A 22,386-nucleotide genomic window follows, 5' to 3' on the forward strand; every position below is an offset into this window, starting at 1 on the left:
ACAAATACTCAAACAAGTACTTACTTATTATATCGTAATTAAAACGACGACTCGAATTTGGTAGAGAGTTAATGATCATCCAAGACACGAATCCCTCCCCCTCCTCCTCCCCCACCACCCCCTCTCTCTCTCTCTCCGTCTCGTTTCGGTTTCCCTTTGGCAACCGATGAATGCCTCTCCATCCACGTGAAGAGAAATAATCCGAGAGGAAGGGCGAGTGAGAGATGATATTCTTTTGGCAAATAACTCGAAAGGTGTCACCACCCCTCGCGTAGATCTTGCCCGTTTTTCCTCGTGAAAATCGAGGATGGAGAAAACGTCGGATCGCTATTTTCGGTGTTATTGCGTTCGCCTCCTCGGGTCGAGACACCTTTCCAAACTGAGCTTTGCGTATCGGAATCGAGAGATCAGTCGTAATCGTCTAACGATCGGGATCGTATTCAATCTTCGTACTTCTCTTCTAGGAAGATACAATTTTCATTTTTATAAGGGAAACTGTAATCGTTTGTCTATATATTATACCTGATCGTTTGGTGCAAACTATAAAAACTATATTTTAACATTCGATATTTTATTGGAAGGACAATTGATTCGTGAGCTTTAGGCTGTTTTAGCAAATGTGAACATTTGTTTGATCCTTGCAGCCAAAGTTACCCGAGATCAAGGCACCGGAAACACCGAAGATCGAAGTTATCAAGGACGTAACACCTGCAGGAAGTAGAAAAGGATCTTTGGTACCAGGCAGTGGTTCGACCAGTCGACGTGGTTCACTTATACCACCCGAAGAATTGGGTCGTAGACCTAGCCTGATCATCAGTGACGAGGTATGTTACGAAAAATATTTCTATTTGATCCTCAAGGTATATCGACTGCCGTATCAACAAAAAAAAATAAAAAATAAAAAAGGACCGACTTGAAAGGTGCAACAGTTGTTTTTCTTATCGTTAGATTAAAATCCGAATACGGTCAAGAAATTGTTTATTATCTAAAACATTGTAAAAAAATGTAATACTGTTGCACCTCTTTAAATTCGCATGACCGAATGATCTACTTCAAAACGATTAGTATCAGACGACAGCACGAGGAGCTGCTAACGGATCTTTGTTTCATCGAGTACTTCGATAATTAGGATCATTTTGTCAAAACGCCAGATAATCTTACCTAGTATCTTAGTAATGACTCGAGAGAATCTATAAATATCTAGATTCACGAGCGTCCTTATTCTGCTTGAATTATTCATTACGCATTAATGTTTTTTTTTCCTCTTTTTCGTTTTTTTGTTTGAAAGCGTTGAAAATATATTTTGTCGTATAATTAGTAAAGGAATAGTTTTGGAATGGATCGGTCTGTCTTTCGAACGGATATTCTATCAAGTTCGTTTACATTTTCGAAATTAATCTCTAGTTTTGAAAAAAGTTTTCATTAATAAAAAAAAAGGACATGAAAATAAAAAAGCGTTAACGAGCTTGTAAGAATGTCGGTTTTAGGTCCTAAAAAAATGTTGAAATAATGCTGATATAAGAAGCTAGGTGAACGAGTAGGTAGATGACTAGCCAAAGCTGCTGGTTTATTTAGCTATAGATTTTTTTGAGTTTTTTTTCCTGACTTCCGTAGAAATATCCGTGATTTTTTAGCGATCCTACCTACCCGTGATGATATTAGAAATAGATATCCATAGACGTAAAGTCCCAACGAGTTTCTGTGAAAGTGTCTTTAGAAGGTCAGGAGTGTGCGTTATTTTTAGTGTCAGCAAAGCGTGAAATTTAGATTAGCTACCTGTTCGTGAAAAGTCCATGTACCACCCAGCTTCTGATGCACCAAACACCTTCGCTCCTCTTCCAACGGCTGTCCCTTTATTTGCTAAACATGCAAAGCAACCGATTAGAATATTCCAAGATGAACAAGGCGAGAAGAGCATTTTTCGAAATACGTCCAATCAACGTTTGGAGACTGTCCGAAGATGGTGTTCTTCGAAATGCCACGATTACCGAAGAAGAACGAGATGACTCTTCTTCTCGTCACGAGGATCACGCACATTTAATTATTATCACTGTGTATTATTTCATTATTTACATTTTTAATTAAAATACATAGACGAGAAAACCAAAGAAAAAAAAAAAAAAAAAAAAAAAAACAGAACACGTATCTATGCGCGCGTGCACACAACACTCTACAGGCACATTTAACCGACAAGAACACACTAGTAAACAAGAATTTGGTCCATAGGAGAATAGGAAGCTGCGCCCCGGCGAGGTAGTGGACGAGCGCAAGGTGAGAAAAGTTTCTCGAAAAGTGAAGGAACGAGAGAATGCCTCGTCTGCAACCTTACTCAACTACCAATGCATTTATTCTTCTACTTTTACTCAAATTTTCACTCACACAATTCTCTTACACGATCTTTCACTGGAATGACGGACGAAAAAAAATGACGTTTAATTTCGATTACTTTTTACAATATTTTTATCGATCAGTATACAACCTAATTGGAGTGCATTTTTTTCGTCCACACGTGCCTGCTCCCTACTACTATTTATTGTTTAATATCTACTCACTATGAACGTATTTTAAATGACATTTATTCGCAAGCATGCATACGTCGACATAAGAAGCAGAGAATATTTCGGAACATCGGATATTACGATTTACGTCGATGGAATGTAAGCATGCAATTTGCTCGAGCAAAGATTCCATTCTACGATACTCGTCATTGTTTCAAATCAAAGATATAATTTTTGTAACGATAGATCGGACGATTTATAAGAACGGAATCTTTACTCTCGATTCATTTTAATTCGATATGTTGTCTTTTCATGAATATAAGCTAAACTATTGACCAAATGATCAAATGCACCTGCACCTGGCACGGATCTGCTGCCTGTACCGAGTCTGTGTGCAACCACAAACTCGATAATAATGACACTTACTATTAAAAAATATTAATAATAATAATAATAATAATAACAACAATCGAGGAAAGAAAGAAAAATTAAAAAGGACGAGGCGTGTCCTGACAATATTTCGCTGACACAACGAGACTATCGATCATCGACTATTTTGCAAGCTTTCGAATTTCTTTTGGCTAAAGAACCAATCCCAACGTTCTAACTCATAGATCAAGTGTTTTGGCAAGCATTGTCTGCGAAAAGACAGTCATTGACGTTAACGAATGTTTAGGACATGCGAGGATCACCGTCGGTACGTGAATCATGTCAAATTGTAAATACCTTGTAGTAAGAATGAGTTAAACGTTAGAGAAACATTCGTTCATTTTTCGTAACTAAGAGAGGAACAAAAAAGCAACTTGTCGCTATTAATTTCATACTAATCAAAAGGGAAGACGAATGGTGATGATTTCTTCAAATTACCATCGTCAATTACGTAGACTCGTGATTTCAATGTTGAAACATTTCTTCCTATCTTTTTACAAAGATTTATATTTGCAATAAATAAATATTTGATATTTTTTCGTCAGACACGCCTCGTACTTGCCACAGTCGTATCCTAGAACGCAAAAAAATTATTCTATTATTATCGTTCATTAACAAACGAAATGATATTAGTGAAAAATGCGTTCGTGGAAAAAACCATCCGAAAGAAATTGTAACAATTCGTAATGAACATTATCCAGGCGTTATAAACCACCACCACCACCACGTGAATGCGAATACATGTGTATTACTGATTTTTAACCCCATTTATATCGGTATAGCGTACATTTAATAATCTCTGGTAAGAACGAGCCTCGAATAGCAAAAAGGACCCCTTGTGTTTGTCTACAACGAATCCATCCTTCGTTTTTTCGTCCATGTCCACCATTCCTCCAGTGGTTTCATTTGATTTATTTTCTTTTCTTTTCTTCTCTTTTCTTTTCTTTTATTGTGCCGTCTTCTTCCGTTTCTTCTATTTTCTCTATTTGCTTGTCAGTTAGTCGTATTCCTTGGTACACAAACACAATTCTATCTATCAACCCCCCCCTTCTTAATTAATCTTTTCTCGTATCGGTTATTTTATCTTGTTATCGATTCATAATTTGACATAATTTGAACATAGACATTCACACCGAAACACTCGTTGAACTGTACGCATCGTCGTCTACGTTTAGAAATTCTTACCGAGTCACCATTGGGGGACACAGATTTTTTTGTGAAAATCGTTCGGAGGAAAAAAAAAAAAAAAGAAAAAAAAAGAAAAGATTTTTTTCTAACGCGAATTATTTTTCGTCCAAAGCTTATATCCGCATCTATGATTTTTTACAGTTGGGAAAGTTACGACCTGGGGAGGTGTTGGACGCTAAGGTGAGATTTGTGTTCGCTATAACACAAAGCTTACCTACCAAGTACCATCACCTGCAACATTTTTATTACTTTATCGTTTTACAGCTGCTCTGTTTCTTATTCCTATTGTTTCTCACTTTGACCCCCCCCCACACTCTTTGACCCCCTTCTTACTACCCTATAATTTATGTATTTTATTTCTTATTATTCGCAATCTTCATCCCTTCGATTGAATTTTTATCGACAATCACACACGAATCACACTCCGCTTTGCGTTATAATTATTGTATTAATTTTAATCACTTTTATGGAACCCTTAAGATCGATACTTTGTTAATTATTTCTTTATTCTATTATAATTCACGTATATATAATTGGATCGCAAAGCGAACGTGAGATTCCCTTTCTTAAATGTACATGCTCAGCTTAACGAAAAGTGTAATCAAACAAAATAATGAAGAGTTTCAAGTAACAATGACAACTAAAAACATGCCCGATGGCCCATAAAAAGGCCGCCCCCCCTTGCCACCTTGCCCTCAGACCTTGACCCCCTTGCAAGAAAGTAACGACACGTTATTCACGAGATATACGAAAATAATGAAAATAATAATCATTTTGTAACGTTTTTTTTAGCTAAAAAATTTTGTGGGGCTGATATACTATCGTTGCCGCTGCTACCGCATTCTTACACTACCATCCGCAACCCCGCCCCCCTCTTTTGACAGATACAATTCTTACTTTATTTCTTTCGATTGAAGATATCAACGTTTTGATACAACGATGATGTTTCACCAATTTTTTCTTCTTCTTGTCTTCTTTTTTATCTTGATTATTATTATTGTTCGGACAGGTTACGATACGTGACGATCGACTATGGCCCCCCCCCCCACCCCTACATCAACCAGACCATAAGCCCGACAAACACCCATTGATCTTTCTTACTATCTCTATCTCTAGATTTTTTGTATTTTTCATGCACCACGAACAGAATAAGTACGGGCGGCCAGGTGAACTGCAGGAGAAAGAGGTTAGCAACCAAATTCCTCGTGAATATGTCGCGCACGTTATCTCGAGTAGATTATTTTTTTTCATTCATTTACTTTGTTCTTTATTTCTTCCATTGATGAGTGCATTATATTTATTTATATATATATATATTGATCTGTAGAAAGAACAAGTTAAAATGATCTCTTCGTTTGACTTCGTTCTTCGTCGAGATCGAACGAGAAATGAAGAAATTTAATTCGCGAAGGTTCAAACTTAATGCAACCTACGCGATTATTAAATACGACACGTTCGTCCGACCAAATACGGAGTCTTACTACTGCGCTAAATAAATCGTTATGCCCGCTGTACAGATACTGCTTAATTCGAGCGAATACGTCTGTGTATTTAATTACTTGAGAAAATTGGATGACAATAATGGTGGTAAGATAGTTTTCTTTTTCTTAAATACATTTTCTTTAACATCCTTTATCTTTTTTATTATTATTATCATCAAATTGAAAGTATATTTTGTATACACATTTCCGAAGTGTTCCCGATACTCGTACAACCACCCGATGTCGAAATATGTACCACCATTAGTGATTCAAGTAGCAATAAAAAATCGTGTCACTTGTACATACCAAAAATTTGCTGCTTGATTTAATATGATTATATATATATTTATATGTGTACATAAAACAACAATAATATTTTCGTGTATATTCGTTAAGTACAATTGTAAGGATAATTTTTTCGTGCTCACCTTACGTGTGTTCATCGTTTACCTGTTCGCATTAGATCTAGTCAAAAAAAAAAAAACAATACACCCTTCTTGTTATATAGATCGATGCATAATAATATGTGCCACGGACAAGGCGTTATAAAATAAATTATAATATATTATATCGATCGATGAGATTAATTATAATATTTCTTTTTTTTTACCACCATTTATTTTCGACAATTAAATTATAATAATCATAATAATCACGTCTTGGCCGTGGTTTGTAAATATTATTTATCTTGTGTCAATTTTGTAAATAATCTTAATTATACGATTTATTGGTAGATGATTTTAGTACTACAAATTGTTTGTCATCCTCATTGGATCCCGAAAAAAAAAAGAAAAAAATTATTTGGTATACTAAAAGATATTTTTCTAAGTAAAAAGTGGTAAAATAACATCCCCTCCCACGACTGTCAAAGCCCGTTCTCCGCGAATCTGTCAATTACTGTCAATTACTTTCCCCTCATATTCTCTTTTCTCATTTCTGTCTTCACATTTCCATCTATTTCCATTATTTAACAATCTCTCAACGACGAATTATTATTATTATGAATTATTTGGACGTTCATAAATTATTTGACGATCTATCGACGATATACTTTTTTAACCAATATTAATTCTATTTTGTTAACCCACATATTACCCAAATGAAAACAAAACTTAATCGAATATAAAACAAATCCCCGTTTTTCTTTAGCTTTTAGTTAATATCAGCGATTTAATGAACGAACAATTTTTAACGCGTTATTGACAAAGCAGCTTTATTTTACTTTGCACATATTTCACTATCGAATGAGAATGAATTTATTGTTAAAATCCATCATTAAATTTAATTACTTCAAACACAAATAATGGCGTATTGACTGAGCGATTTTACGAAATATTATTTCCCATGACCATTATTCCCCCGATAATTTGATACAAAATTTGATTCTTGATAATTCAATCGTCCTTTGCTTTTCTTTCTTTTGCTTTTTGTCTGTACGTCTGTCTCTCTCTCTCTCTCTCTTTCATTCTTTCTTTCTTTCTATTTCTTTTTCTCTCTCTATCAGTACGCCAAATCATCGCGAAAAAATCACACATATATTTTTTCTCACATATCATAAATAATTTCATGCGATATTTTCGTCTAATATAACGTTTATCATTCATAGATCATGCGTGTTTAGGAGATATTACGATCTCCGGAAACAAATAAATATGTAAATACATAGAAAACCAATCATCATCGCATACCCCCCCCCCTAAGTGTGTCCAACCACCCCCTGTATAAATTAATATGTTCTACATAGATATGTTCATCTGTCGGCTTCATGAATTCAAGAACATTTATACTAGTTTCTTGAAATGATTGTAGCTATTGAATAAAAACGTAATAGGATCGTTTCGATGAATCATTAAATTCAAACAATCGACTTTAATCGTCGAGACCACCGGTTTTAATGAATTCATCGATCGATCTTTTTTTTTTTTTGGTTTGCATTAGCCACAATTCAATTCCCTTTGTGTACTATTCCTATCGTGCTAATAGAGGCATCCTGCTAGAGGATGAGTATACTAGTGTCATTAATAGAATTGTATTCACTTACGTGACTAACGTGTAGTTATTAAATGCTTATTTAACAATGTGACTTATTGTTGTAACTAACAGCTGTATCTAATCGTAGATATAATGCTAAAAACAAATAGAACAAACAAAAAATGATCACGCGAATTCGTACGAAATATCTGATCAATAATATCAACATAACGTAACATGAACATAAGATCAACGAATGATACATTTTATTCAATTATCAATTTTTATTAATATCGAATTTTTATTTTTTTTATTTATTTTTTTATTAAATTTTTATTAAAATATTCGAACAAAAGAAATAAACAAAATGACAGAATTATATCGTACGGAATCGTTTAATTTATGCCTACGATACGATAAATGCTTTCGTAGAAGAATTACCTTTTTTTTTTCGGCTAATATTTCTTTTGGAACAAATCAAAAATCTGTTATATAATAAACGAATAACTAATACAGAGGCGTCGTCCAAGCACGGACGTAAGGAGACCCAGCGTGGCGGACCTCGAGAATAAAATCAATCAACCTAGCACACCTCTTCGAGATGTTGGACCACCAGGACCACCTCAAATCGTTGATGTCCAGGAATCATACTCCGCCGTCGAAGGTAAGTTCTTTAATCTACGATGATTAACCCTTTAGAGTGCTATGGACGCATATATGCGTCTGGCAAAAGCTATCGGTGTGGACTAAGGACGCATATCAATTTTTTCGTGCACCTACGCAGAAGTAATACCATTATGCGTTTGTGAGATAATTATATTATATTTAATATATAAATATATATTAAATAAATAATTAAATAAAATATATATTTATATATTAAATAAATTATTTCAAAATTTCAATGTTGATAATAAATAATTAATACTAAAAAATAACGTTCTTTAATCATTTAATAGGCCGCGAGTATTCAGCACTCTAAGGGTTAAGCATTCATCCATAAGAATAGTGTAGGATTCGTCATGAAAAAATTCAACCACCTTTCTTTATTCTTTTTTTTCTATTTTTTTTTTAATAATAGATTCGACGGCGTACCTCACCGTTGCGGTGGAGGGTACGCCTGCGCCGACCTTCAAATTCTACAAGGGAATCACCGAGATCATCGAAGGTGGCCGTTTCAAATTCCTCACGGACACGGAAACCAATACAATCACCCTGTGTATGAGAAAAACTAAACCCAACGATGAAGGCACTTACAAGATTGTCGTCAGCAATATCCACGGAGAGGATTCTGCCGAGATGCAACTCTACGTATCTGGTGAGTATATCATTTACATAATATTATATTCTTTCGTTATTTATATTATTTCTAGATCATAAATAAATGTATTTATAATGATTGTGATAGACGCCAGTGGTATGGATTTCCGTGCAATGTTGAAAAAGAGAAAATATCAAAAGTGGGCGAGAGAGGAAGCGGAACAGGAAAAGGTAGATTTGAAGGAAGTGGAAAAGCCAATGCCAGCTTTGAAGAAAGTAGAAAAGGTAATCACATTATCATTTTTTTCATCCCTTCACACATTGTAGTCAATTATTATCGTAATTATCTTTATTATCTGATTTTAAAATGATATTATTATATAAAAGTAATAGAAATTTGTCGCAGAGACATACAGATATGTTGCGATACAAATGTTATTCTAATTAAGAAAGAACATTGTTGCATCGTGTGCAACGTGCAAATCATATTTACAATAACACTTCACTAACAGCTCGGTGCACGGGGCATCAAAAAAGAAATCTTGAATGATTAATGAAAATGCATCGTTGTTATTATTGTTGTTATTGTTGTTGTTGTTGTTGTTATTGTTGTAAAAACATTTGTTCCAAGCTGCCGATTCGTTTTGGCAAGTAAAAAATGCGTGTCAAGTCAATAAATGTCACGAATTAGGTACGAAGGGTAGCTTGGATCTAATCATATTGACAATTTTTTCAGACTTTCCAAGAAAAAATGGTGTACTTTTAAACCGAATGTAACGTTTCGGAAGAATTTCATGATATTGTCAGTTGTTTCTTCTTTCTCTTTTTCTTCTTTTCTTATCTACATTCGACAACTCTCGTAGTCGTTGCATGGCAGGGAGCTGCATGGCAGCGAACTACATGGAAGGAGCTGGTACCAAGACGGCTTGGATATAGTGATCTTGTCGGAGGGTCAGGAAATCTATCGAATTCCTCTTGACAAGAAGGAAGAACCTAACTGGAGCTGGCTCAAGGTTTTCGAGCAACCCTATGTAGTAATTCCTGCTAAAAAACGACAACAACTCTCTACCTTTTGAAAATATTATTCGCGTCGGAAATACACACGCGTGCCGAAAAAATTTTATTACGAGCGTTGCCACCCCCCACCTACCCACCGTCTTGTCTACAAGACTTCTATATACTTTTCTTATTTTATTTCTAATAGTTGCGTTAGACAAAGTCGACATTACTTTGCACGGAGTTTTTCATCGTGTCAATCGTAATCAATTTTCCTTATACATTTTTCATAATATTAACCATTTTTTGGTAGCTGCTAGTACCATTTTGTTTGAAATATTTTGGTAATATTCAACCGTTATTAGATATAACCGACGTTAAATAACGAACGATTGTTTATCCTTGCCTTTTTTTTAATAATCTCTCTCTCTCTTTCTCTCTCTCTCTCTCTCTCTATACGGTCATTTTTGTATTTTCTTATCCCTTACCCTATGCATCGTCCACTGTATAATTTAGAGTTAATGCTGAGCTTCGTATATGTGTATGTCTACATTAGCACGTTACACTTTGACACATCTAATTAACGAATCGAATGAGATGTCACACGTTACGTTAAATCACCGTCATCAAAACTCTGCACATTTTTCACGCACACGCACCCATACACGTTGTATTACATTCTGTGTTATTACGACTAACGCCTGGGAACGTTGTATAATAATAGTTTAATGTTATTAATATCGGTTGAAAATTTAGAAATGCATCGCGTAAGTGTAACATTTACTTATGAACAACGGGAACAAGCATTAACTCTAAATTAAACGTCAAATCGTATCGTTAAAAAAAGAAAAAACAAAAAAGGATCTCTCGCAACCGATATTTTCAAAAACTGTCGATCTGCAAATACATTTGTCATTAACTTGCTTTGTAGCATGATTTAAATTAAATATGGAAAAAAAAAGAAAACACGCACGAATGCACACACAGAAATAAAAAAAAAGCTGAAGAAAATCGGTTATTCGAGTTCCTTGAAAATCCTGAATTTGAATGGTAAGAGTGGAATTAACGGTCATGTGTGTGTGCCTCGCATGCAGGACGTCTTCGACATTCATCGCAGGCCAAGTTTGCAGGAGCTAATCGTCGACTGGCCGATACTAGTGGCAAGAATCAAAGAAAAGGTTCGCGATAAATCTTAAGGCAATATTCCTCGCAATCCTTGATTCCAGTTGAACAGCCTCGAAAACAAGCCTCTACCAATGCCCCGCCAGGCTTCTTATTGTTTTTATTACGCGTGTATTCTGGTGAATTATCAATTCATTTCTCACTTTCAAATTAGCCACATTGTATCGTTAAAAATTTACGTTAATTCACCCGAATATATATCTTTTGGGGAATTTTGACAATTGTCCTAAATCAAAGTCGACAATTTCTTTGAAATCTCCCGCTTTCGTCAGCTTTCATCATTGATTATTATCATTGATTGTTCGATTATTAATCATACGATTATTCGTAATAATCAATATTGTGCTTTAGCCAGCGCTTATGATTTTTTTAACGGAATGTGCCAGCTTCTCAATACCGTCAAGTGTATAATAATAATAATATGGTATTAAACATGGTATTACATTTCTAGTGTTGTATCATTTTAATCCCGTTACTCATATTAATCAATGATCGTTTTCTAGAGTTTATCTATATTGTGGCCACTAACTAAAAAAAATAGTTCATTTGTTAAAAAATTGATGTTAGAATCGCGAAAATAAATTCAAGTAATTAGTGTTCGTTCCTTCTCTAAGCGACACCATTTGAGCAAAGTTTAAAGGAATTCACATTATATTTGTTTAAGGCGATCCTTAAGGATTTTCATCGCTAAACTTAACTGCAGTTGGATTTTATTATTTTTAGAATAGTGGATCTCGTAGGCCCTCTCTGGCAGAATTAATACCCGACTGGCCGACGCTGCATCACTTCATCAAGACGGAGGTTGGATTATTCTTCGATGGCGTGATATATCTTTACGATTTCACGTTATATTTAATGCCTGTTTATCTATCTCTCTGTCGCATCATCATTCGATTAGCCTTTGGAAAATTCTACTCTATTCTCTAATCTCTCGCTACAGATTCCTCCCACCCCCACCACCACCCCTCTTCTACTAAGGGCATCTCTCTTCCTCAACTTATGTTTCTTTCTCTATCGGAAAAAACTATTTTCATCAGTTAATGTTCTTCTTCTTTACTTCCATTCATTATTATTTCACCGTATATCAAATTAAGCAGATACACACAATCTTTCTATGAATCATAGATTTCATTCTCATCATTTCTTCATACGATTTATCAATTTTTGTCACAGCACAAACTTTGACTATGTTTATCTTATTTGTATCAAGGTATAGCGATTCCAAATTATTTTCTGATTATTATTATTCGTTAATTAAAACGACAAATTAGATTTGATTACAATTGTTACGTGATTTCATTGGAATCACTATACCCATTATCTGTACTTTCTCGATGTTGTTTCTTACGTTTAAACAATATTTCTTCTTCTTATTCTTATTCTTATTCTTATTCTTCTTCTTCTCCTTCTTCTTATTATTACTATTTTCTTCGTCGAAATCGATCTTCCGACAAAATTCTTTAATAATAATACTTTCAATTGCGTCTTTTTAACGAGCATGACGTTACAGGCTTATAAACAATAAATATATCGTCACCCTATATAGTTGTTGTTCTGCGAGAATATCGTTGGTGCGATATCTTTTTTTCTTCTTTTTTCTTTTTCTCGTCGTTTACGTTTTTTTTTTTCGGAGCTTTGGGACGAAAAAAAATTAAGAGGGCAGCGTTGTTAATTGTTTTGTCGTCACTCTACGGATTCGTATTCGCTCAAAAAAAAAAAAAGAGAAAAAAAAGACGACGAATTATTTTTGGAATTTTTCTAATGTCGGATATTAAATCGAGCCTTGTTTCTAACTGATCGATCTATTATTGTTTCATAGAAACCGGAGACTTTCTTAAAACCATTGGTGGATCAATATGCCAAAGAAGGAAAAGACAAAAAAGTCGTCTTCGAAGCTAACTTTTCTAAACCGAACTGTAAACCAAAATGGTTCTTCCGAAAAGATGTAAGAAAATCATCAAATATCTATTATATATTCTTCCTATTTAATTATTATTATTATTTATTATTATATTATTATATTATTATATTATTATATTATTATTATTATTATTATTATATTATTATTACAATTATATTTTTAATGATCTACTAATATATATTAATACAAACCCCACAACAGGAACTTTTCCCCTCGGCAAAATACAAATTCAAGAACGAAGAAGATTCTTATCAACTTATCATTTTGGGACCTAAAGTTGAAGATACAGGAAAATATACAATTGAAATCAGTGGCGTTTCCAGTACTGGTTTCCTCAATGTCGATGGTATACTATCAACAATTTCATTGATTTTTATTTATTATAATATAATATGTTTCATTGTTATACTTTTTACATGCTTACCATAATGTTTTACAGCGAGAACAGTGAGTTTAGAAATTGTTCAATGTTCCTACTTTTTCATTATTATCAAATCTGATACTTTATGTTTGAAAGTATTGACATTTGGCATAAACTTATCTTTTTTCCAGAACCCGATCCAACATATACATTCACGAAACCACTTTCAAAGAAAACAAGTGGATACACGAAGCACGAATGTTACATGGAATGTACAGTTAGCTCAAATCTTGCCCAAGTTTCGTGGTTTAAAGGAAAAACGAAACTCGAGGTAATATACATTTGTTTCTATAACAATGAAAACAATTTGTCGAGAACAATTTGAAAGATATCATTAAAATTTGATTTTTCTATCAGGATGGCGACGTTTACAGTATTTCCAAAGACATGTCAGGTGTCTGTAGATTGACCATTAAAAGTGCAACTATAGAAGATAGCGGAGAATACATTTGTAAAATAAACAAGCAAACGGACAAAACGGAAACAGTGCTCACCGTCGTTGGTAATTACTCGCATTTCTCACCTATTTTTCATGATTCATTTATATTTAATTACAGTAACAACAAAATAAATACTCCTTTGAATTTCAGAATATCCATATAAATTCGTCAAGGTTCTAAAGAGTCAACAGCTAATAGAAAAGGAAACTATGACTTTACTTTGCGAATTAGACGACGAAAATGGTGATGTTAAATGGTTCAAAGGTGACCAAGAAATAGTAGCTGATAAAAGGTAATACGAGAAATAAACATTTATAATAATAAATATTTCTTACGAATATTATTAACGATTGTATGAAAATATATCATTGTATAGAATACAAATCAAGGCAGATGGTAGGAAGAGGAAACTCGTTATTAAAGATTGCAAGGTAACGGATGCTGGAAATTATTCTTGCGTGAGCAATGCAGACAAGACCGAAGCCGAAATTATTATCAATTGTAAGTCATATTTCCAAATTTGCATTAACGAGAGAGTTCGATGAAAAATTATAATTAATATTAATAATAAATAAAATATAATAAATATTAAATATTATGTTATTAATAAACGAAAACACTTGCAGATGCCAATAGATTCAACAAAAAGTTGAAGGATACGATTGCGATCGAAAGAGAGAAGTTGGTACTGGACGTTGAATTGCAAGATCAAACTGCACCGGCAATTTTCCTGTTCAATGGGCAAAAAATCGAACCGAACGAAAGGGTCGAAATTAAAAATCTTGGTGGTGGTAAACATCAGTTGATATTCAATAGAATTGAAATGACGGACGACGGTGAAATTACGTGCGAGAGCGGACAATTGACGAGCAGCTGCAAGTTGACTGTTAAAAAGGGTGAAAGCAAACCTATCGTCGATATACCGGACAAGGTTGAAGGACCATGCAACGCACCTATTGTCTTCGTTGTACCTTTCAAGAGTAAGCAATATTTTTTCTTCTTATCATTTATAATACACAATATGGAATGTGCTCTTTTTACGTTTTAATATTCAAATCTTGTTTATTTTAGTCGAGGGTACGAAACAAAGCCAGATAGAAGCGAAACTTTTGAAAGATGGCAAACCATTGCCATTGAAGGATGTTGAAGTAGTCGTAGGCGAGGACAAAGTCACGTATAAAATCAAAAAACCTCAGCGTGATTTATCTGGAATTTATCAAGTTAAAATTGGTAACAATCAGGGTGAAGAAGTTAAGGATGTTAACATTAATATGCAAGGTATAATAATAATCATCTCGTATTTTTATATCAATTCAATTATATATTATTATTATTATATGATTATACTTTGACGATTTAAACAAATATTTTCTTTTCGTAGACGTTCCATCGGCTCCGCAAGACGTGGACGTTACCGAGGTCTTTGCTAATTCGTGCGTGGTTTCCTTTAAACCATCGAAAGACGACGGTGGTTCTCCTATCACGAAATACATTATCGAACGGCTCGATCTCAGTTTGAAATCCCAATGGGATAGCGTCGGGGAAGTTATGCCAGGAGCAAAATGCGTTTATAAAGTCGAAGATCTTGTAGCAAAGAAGGAATACAAATTCCGTATACGCGCCGTTAACAAACTTGGTTCCAGCGAGCCTGCTATGTTTGCAAAACCAATTCTAGCGAAAGATCCATGGGGTATAGATATAAACTTACTTATTCTATTTAATAATATGATATGTGTGTGTTTGTGATCATTGTAAGAAGTTTATTCGAAATATTTTTTCCGTTTTAAGATGAACCTGGTAAGCCTACAAACGTTGATGTAACTGATTGGGACAAGGATCACGCTGATCTGAAGTGGACTAAGCCAGAAAGCGATGGTGGTTCACCAATTACTGGTTATATAATCGAATACAAGGAAAAATTCGGAAAAGAATGGGTCAAGGGAAAAGAAATCGAAGGAGATGTCACGGAAGCTACTATCGATGGTCTTAAAGAAGGAACACAGTACGAATTTCGAATTCGTGCAGTCAACAAAGCTGGTCCTGGAGAACCATCGGACGCTACCAAACCTATAATAGCAAAGTGTCGATTCGTAAAACCTTACATCGTCGGGGATGGATTGACAAATATGATCATCAAGAAGGGACAAGTTATCAAATACGATATCAAATATGCCGGTGAACCTGAACCAGAAGTGCATTGGTATCTTGGCGAAAAAGAACTTGTTCAAGATGCTGCCGAAAGGATTACTATCGATAAATACGAAAGGAATACCGTATTAACCGTGAGGAAGACTACTCGGCCAGATTCCGGAAAGTACAAATTAGTCCTCAACAACAGTTCTGGTACATGCGAGAGTGTTGCCGATGTTGTTGTTCTTGGTAAGCTTACGTTATCCGCGATAAACTCAATTTTCTAACAGATGTAACTCAATGAAATTGATATTTTTGTAAAGATAAACCAGCAATGCCTAAGGGACCATTGAAAGTCGAAGAAGTTCGCGCGAATCACGTTAAAGTTAAATGGGAAAAACCTCCGGACGATGGTGGTACCGATATTACCGGATATGTCCTTGAGAAAATGGATCTGGATACAGGACGTTGGATACCAGCTGGAGAAGTTGGACCGCACGAAGATACTTTTACATTCTCAGGTCTGACTCCCAAAAAGAAATATAAGTTCCGCGTTAAGGCTGTTAACAAAGAAGGCGAATCCGAACCCTTGGAAGTTGAAGAAGCGATAACTGCGAGGAATCCGTACGGTGAGAAAATCTCGGATTTTTTCAGACAAATCTACTTCTTTTATCTTACATATTGTTATATAATTCGTTGATATTTTATCCAGACGAGCCTGGTAAACCTGGAAAACCGGATATTTTCGATTACGACAATGTCAGTGTCTCTTTAAAATGGGAGAAACCCTCGAGCGATGGTGGTCGACCGATAACTCATTACACGGTAGAAATGAAAGATAAATTCGCCGTAGATTGGGTAGAAGTAATGAAGACTTCTGATGCCACTCCGGAAGCTAAAGTTGAAGGTTTGAAAGAGAAAATGGTTTATCAATTCCGTGTACGCGCACATAACAAAGCTGGACCATCGGAACCAAGTGAACCAACCGATAACCACCTTTGCAAACATAGAAATCGTAAGGATTTCGCATCTCAATGTTTATCAAATTCATACTAATTAATTAGAAAGTATAATTAAACAAAAAATATAATGTTATTTTGTAGTGAAACCAAGGATTGATCGTAGCAACTTCAAATCTATTATCATAAAAGCTGGACGTACTCATAAATGGTCGGTAGATGTGTCAGGTGAACCACCCCCAGAATGTAGATGGATTTGGAGGGATAATATACCCTTAACGACTACCGAACGTATTAAAATCGACAATGTGGATTATCACACAGATTTTACAATCGTTAATGCGATGCGTAAAGATACCGGAAAGTACACATTAATCGCTGAAAATGTAAACGGCAAAGATGAAGAAACTGTGGAGCTTACTGTTCTTGGTAAATTTTGTACTTAAAGTTTGTTACTTTCTCATTTGATTTCTCTTTTTTCAACTGATCCATTATTAATTGATTATCAACAGGAAAGCCAAGCCCACCGAAGGGACCACTCGAAGTATCAGACGTGACGAATACGAGTGCCAAAGTCAAATGGCAAAAACCGGAAGATGACGGTGGTGTTCCAATCAAAGAATACGAAATTGAAAAAATGGATACCAAAACTGGCAAATGGGTCAGAGTTGGTAAAATACCTGGTAATTCTCCCAATATGGAATTTGATATTACTGGTTTGAATCCAGGAAGCGAATATAAATTCCGTGTAACTGCCGTTAACGATGAGGGTGACTCCGAACCTCTTGAAAGCGAACGCGGTGTCGTCGCTAGAAATCCTTATGGTATATTATTTTATACGAAACTATTGTTATTTTTCAATCTATAAAATAAACCATCTTTTCTACCCGACGTTACTTCATTTCTAGATGAGCCTCACAAGCCAGGAACTCCAGATATCACGGATTACGATAATGAATCCGTTAGTTTGAAGTGGACTCCTCCCGATTTCGATGGCGGTGCACCTATAGAAAAATATATAATCGAGAAGAAAGATCGTTATAAACCTGATTGGGAAAAAGCAATCGAAGTACCTGGAAGTCAACTTGAAGCTAAGGTTCCCGATCTCAAGGAACGTGGCGAATATCAATTCCGAATAATTGCCGTAAACAAAGCTGGACCCTCGCCGCCGTCTGATGCTTCCAAGATGCAAATTTGCAAACATAAAGCATGTAAGTATGAGCACACATATTATAATATATTGATGATTAATTAAAAATGTAACAATTGATTTGAAACGTTTATAGTAAAACCGAGAATCGATCGAACTAATCTGAAACCCATCATCGTACGTGCCGGAAAGGCAATAAAATACGACGTAGACGTACGCGGTGAACCACCTCCAGAAATTACTTGGCATCATGCGAATGTCGAAATTAAGAGTGGGGGAAATATAGAAATTGTTAATGTCGATTATAATACAAAATTAAGTATTACTGACAGCGTTCGTAAAAATACTGGCGTATGGAAGATACGCGCTGTCAATCCTCATGGCGAAGACGAAGCAGAAGTTGAAGTCACTGTTCTTTGTAAGTTTTTAAAAACGTTCTATCGATTAATATTATTTGTAATATTTGATTAAAATGATAATTATCGTGTATTATCGATGAAAGCTTCAATAATATCATATAATTTTTGCAGCTGCTCCTGGCAAACCAAAAGGACCACTCAAAGTGTCGGACGTAACGAAGAATGGTTGTAAAATCAAATGGGGTAAACCTGAAGATGATGGTGGTAAACCTATAACTGGCTATCAAGTTGAAAAGTTAGATAAATCAACGGGCAGATGGGTACCAGTTGGTCGTACCAATGATACGGAGATGGATATCAAAGGTCTTCAGGAGGGTCATGAATACGAATTCAGAGTGAAGGCATTGAACGAAGAAGGAGAATCAGAACCGCTGTTGACAGACGGAGCCATACTTGCCAAAAATCCATTTGGTATAATTTTTCATCCGTAGACTAGCAACAATTATATTTGAACAATTTGTATTATCAAAAAATAGTAATTACTATGATTTTTAATCTACGAAACAATATTGCAGACATAGCGAGTAAACCTGGAGTACCAGAGTTTGAAGATTGGGATGTAGATCGCGTTGATCTTAAATGGGAACCACCTAAAAATAATGGCGGAGCTGCCATTATTGGATATATTATCGAAAAGAGAGAAAAACCATCGACCCACTGGGACGAATGCCTCACAACTGATTCGCCGCAACCAAAGGGTCGCGTTACAGGTCTCAAAAAGGGTGCAACGTATCAATTCCGAGTACGTGCCGTAAACAAAGCTGGGCCTTCAGAACCTAGCGATCCAACGAAACCGCACATCGCAAAGGCACGATTCTGTAAGTTTATTTTGATTTATCTCATTCGATGTGTGACGATTGTTCCTATTCAAATTTTACAATATATAATACTGTACGTTTTTTGATTATCATCAGTGAAACCACACATCAATCGAGAGAAACTGCACACCATCAAAGTGAGAGCCGGACAACACGTCAAATTAGAAGTTGATATAGAGGGTGAACCACCCCCAACTGTTACTTGGAGTTTTGCCGGTGCACCTCTAGAAACTGGTGCAAACGTCAAAATTGATAATGAAGATTATCTTACCAGAATACAATTAATCAGTCCCAGTCGTAAACATACTGGCAAATATACGATTAAAGCAGTCAATGATTCGGGACAAGACGAGGCTGATGTAGAAATTAATATCCTAGGTAAATGAAGATTGTTGTAACACCCGTTGTAATATAAATATTTGAATGATTTTACCTGACTTTTTTTCTTTATATAAACGAATAGACAAGCCTGGAAAACCTGAGGGACCTCTAGAAGTAACCGATGTACATAAAGAAGGATGCAAATTGAAATGGAACAAGCCAAGGGATGACGGCGGACTACCGCTTACAGGATATCTTCTTGAGAAAATGGATATTACAACAGGTCGTTGGGTTCCAGCTGGCATAGTAGATCCAGACAAGACCGAACATGCTATTACTGGTTTGGAGCCTGGTAAAAAGTATGAATTCCGTGTAAAAGCTGTGAATGAAGAAGGTGAATCCGAACCTCTACAGACAGACACTGCCATCCTTGCTAAAAATCCTTATGGTATGTGCCAAATCTCAAAAAGTTTTAACATTAAGAAAATAATCAACTGCATTAATACGTTTGTATGAATTTTTATAGATCCACCAGCAGCGCCTGGTCTGCCAGAAATTATTGACTGGTCTGAAAATATGGTAAAACTTAAGTGGGAACCACCAATAAGAGACGGTGGTGCACCTATTACCGGTTACATTATCGAAATGAAAGATAAATTTGGTACAAGTTTCGTAAAAGCTGCAGAAGTACAAGGACCATATTGTACCGGTACTGTAGAAAGATTACAAGAAGGTAATCAATATCAATTCCGAGTAAGAGCAGTAAATAAAGCTGGACCTGGTGAACCAAGCGAAGCAACTAATCCCCATACTGCTAAGGCCCGTTGGCGTAAGTTCTATTGAAATGGATATTAATTATAATTATCTTTCTGCGTTTATTCTATATTTAATTGAAATGGCCCCATTCAATTTGTAGTGAAACCTTACATCGATCGTACCAATTTGCAACCTATAACCGTAAAAGTCGGCCTTACGATAACCTTAGATGTGAATATAATTGGAGAACCACCACCAACGGTAACATGGACGTTCAAAGATAAAGAATTGGTGTCGGATGATCTCATCCGTATCGACAATATCGACTATAATACAAAATTCATCGTTCTCAAAACCAAACGCGAACAAACTGGAAAGTATACGATACGAGCCAAAAATGAAGTTGGAGAAGACGTTGCCGAAGTTGAGATTACCGTTCTCGGCAAGCCAAGCAAACCTAAGGTAACAAAATCCGAAAATGAATGTTCAGAATCATAATTTACTAATCAAATGAATTCCTATTATTCTAACAGGGTCCTCTGGAAGTATTCGACGTTAACAAACACGGATGCAAATTAAAATGGGACAAACCTGAAGACGATGGCGGATCGCCGGTTGAATATTATGAAATAGAAAAGCTCGATCCTTTAACTGGACAATGGATATCCTGTGGAAGAGCCACCGAACCAGAAGCTACAATCACGGGCTTGCAAGAAGGCAAACCTTATAAATTCCGTGTAAAGGCTGTAAATAGAGAAGGCGAATCCGATGAGTTGGAAGCCGACAAATCTATTATAGCTAAAAATCCATTCGGTAATTTAATATTATATACTAGAAACATTGTGAAGTTTTTAATAGACATAATAATGTATTATATTACATATTAAATAAAACTTATAGATGAACCCGGTAAACCTGGACGTCCAGAATTACGAAATTGGGACAAAGATTTCGTTGATCTCGAATGGACTCCACCAAAAGATGACGGTGGTGCTCCTATCGAAAAATATATTATTCAAATGCGTGATAAGGAAGGAAGACAATGGGTAGATGCTGCCAAAGTTCTTGGTGATCGTACCACGGCCAAAGTTACCGAAGGTATTCAAGAAGGTCATGAATATGAATTCAGAGTGGTAGCTGTTAATAGGGCAGGTCCAAGTGAACCCAGTGACGTTTCAAAGAGCGTCATTGCAAAACCCCGTTTCTGTAAGTAAATTTAATCGTTTGTTCATTCCATACTTTCCTTAAATCGAGTTACGAGAAATAATATCAATCATGCAATATCACAATTTATTTTCTTTTTTTCTATACAGTGGCACCTCGTATCGATCGCAAAAATCTACACAAAAAAGTTATGCGAGTTGGACAAATGCTACGCATTGAAGCGGATATCATTGGTGAACCACCTCCAATTATAACTTGGAAATTAAAAGATGCAGTACTGAAAAGTATGGACCGTTTGAAAATTGAAAATGAAGATTATCACACGACATTTATAATGAGTAAATTACAAAGATCCGATACGGGAACTTATACTGTTATTGCCAAGAACGATAGTGGAACTGATCAGGTTGACGTTGAAATACAGGTTTGTTAACTTCATTGTATAATAATTTTTAAATTATTTGTTATTTCTTATCGATGTTATAATTATTCTTTATTATTTCATTTTCATGTGCAGGTCGTAAGTAAACCTGCCAAACCAAAAGGTCCACTTGAGGTATCCAATGTGACAGCAGAAAGTTGCAAACTCAAATGGGACAAACCTGAGGATGATGGTGGTGATCCGGTAGATCACTATGTCATAGAAAGAATGGATGTTGATACTGGTCGTTGGGTACCTTGCGGAACGAGTAAGGTACCTGAAGCTGACATCAGTGGTCTTAATGAAGGCAAAGATTATTTGTTCAGAGTAAAAGCCGTTAATTCTGAAGGAGAATCTGAACCATTAGAAACGGCGATACCAGTTACGGCCAAAAATCCTTATTGTGAGTATCGTCGTGAATTGGATTATTAGGTATGAAAACTTCATCAATGCGATATTTA

At 35.4% G+C, this 22,386-nt stretch overlaps 1 protein-coding gene across 5 annotated transcripts in view; it reads left to right on the top strand.

Annotated features, from left to right (window-relative positions):
• Positions 1-22,386, top strand: part of LOC122518325 (twitchin) — a 50,481-nt gene that overhangs the window by 8,302 nt on the left and 19,793 nt on the right. For all 5 annotated transcript variants that reach the window (XM_043637189.1, XM_043637191.1, XM_043637190.1 and 2 more), the window contains 31 exons: positions 645-824; positions 4,257-4,295; positions 8,084-8,231; positions 8,649-8,885; positions 8,976-9,112; positions 12,825-12,950; positions 13,128-13,272; positions 13,479-13,618; positions 13,705-13,849; positions 13,938-14,079; positions 14,164-14,288; positions 14,414-14,767; positions 14,859-15,065; positions 15,169-15,477; positions 15,576-16,166; positions 16,241-16,546; positions 16,630-16,932; positions 17,021-17,305; positions 17,389-17,700; positions 17,785-18,087; positions 18,163-18,444; positions 18,557-18,856; positions 18,961-19,263; positions 19,360-19,641; positions 19,727-20,032; positions 20,111-20,413; positions 20,501-20,802; positions 20,874-21,153; positions 21,241-21,546; positions 21,654-21,928; positions 22,022-22,328. In XM_043637189.1, the coding sequence (XP_043493124.1) occupies positions 645-824; positions 4,257-4,295; positions 8,084-8,231; positions 8,649-8,885; positions 8,976-9,112; positions 12,825-12,950; positions 13,128-13,272; positions 13,479-13,618; positions 13,705-13,849; positions 13,938-14,079; positions 14,164-14,288; positions 14,414-14,767; positions 14,859-15,065; positions 15,169-15,477; positions 15,576-16,166; positions 16,241-16,546; positions 16,630-16,932; positions 17,021-17,305; positions 17,389-17,700; positions 17,785-18,087; positions 18,163-18,444; positions 18,557-18,856; positions 18,961-19,263; positions 19,360-19,641; positions 19,727-20,032; positions 20,111-20,413; positions 20,501-20,802; positions 20,874-21,153; positions 21,241-21,546; positions 21,654-21,928; positions 22,022-22,328 (7,780 nt within the window). The remainder of the gene's footprint in view (positions 1-644; positions 825-4,256; positions 4,296-8,083; positions 8,232-8,648; positions 8,886-8,975; positions 9,113-12,824; positions 12,951-13,127; positions 13,273-13,478; positions 13,619-13,704; positions 13,850-13,937; positions 14,080-14,163; positions 14,289-14,413; positions 14,768-14,858; positions 15,066-15,168; positions 15,478-15,575; positions 16,167-16,240; positions 16,547-16,629; positions 16,933-17,020; positions 17,306-17,388; positions 17,701-17,784; positions 18,088-18,162; positions 18,445-18,556; positions 18,857-18,960; positions 19,264-19,359; positions 19,642-19,726; positions 20,033-20,110; positions 20,414-20,500; positions 20,803-20,873; positions 21,154-21,240; positions 21,547-21,653; positions 21,929-22,021; positions 22,329-22,386) is intronic.

This window comes from Polistes fuscatus, unplaced genomic scaffold (genome assembly GCF_010416935.1).
Source record: "Polistes fuscatus isolate 324 unplaced genomic scaffold, CU_Pfus_HIC Scaffold24, whole genome shotgun sequence".
NCBI classification, from domain to species: Eukaryota; Metazoa; Arthropoda; class Insecta; order Hymenoptera; family Vespidae; genus Polistes; species Polistes fuscatus.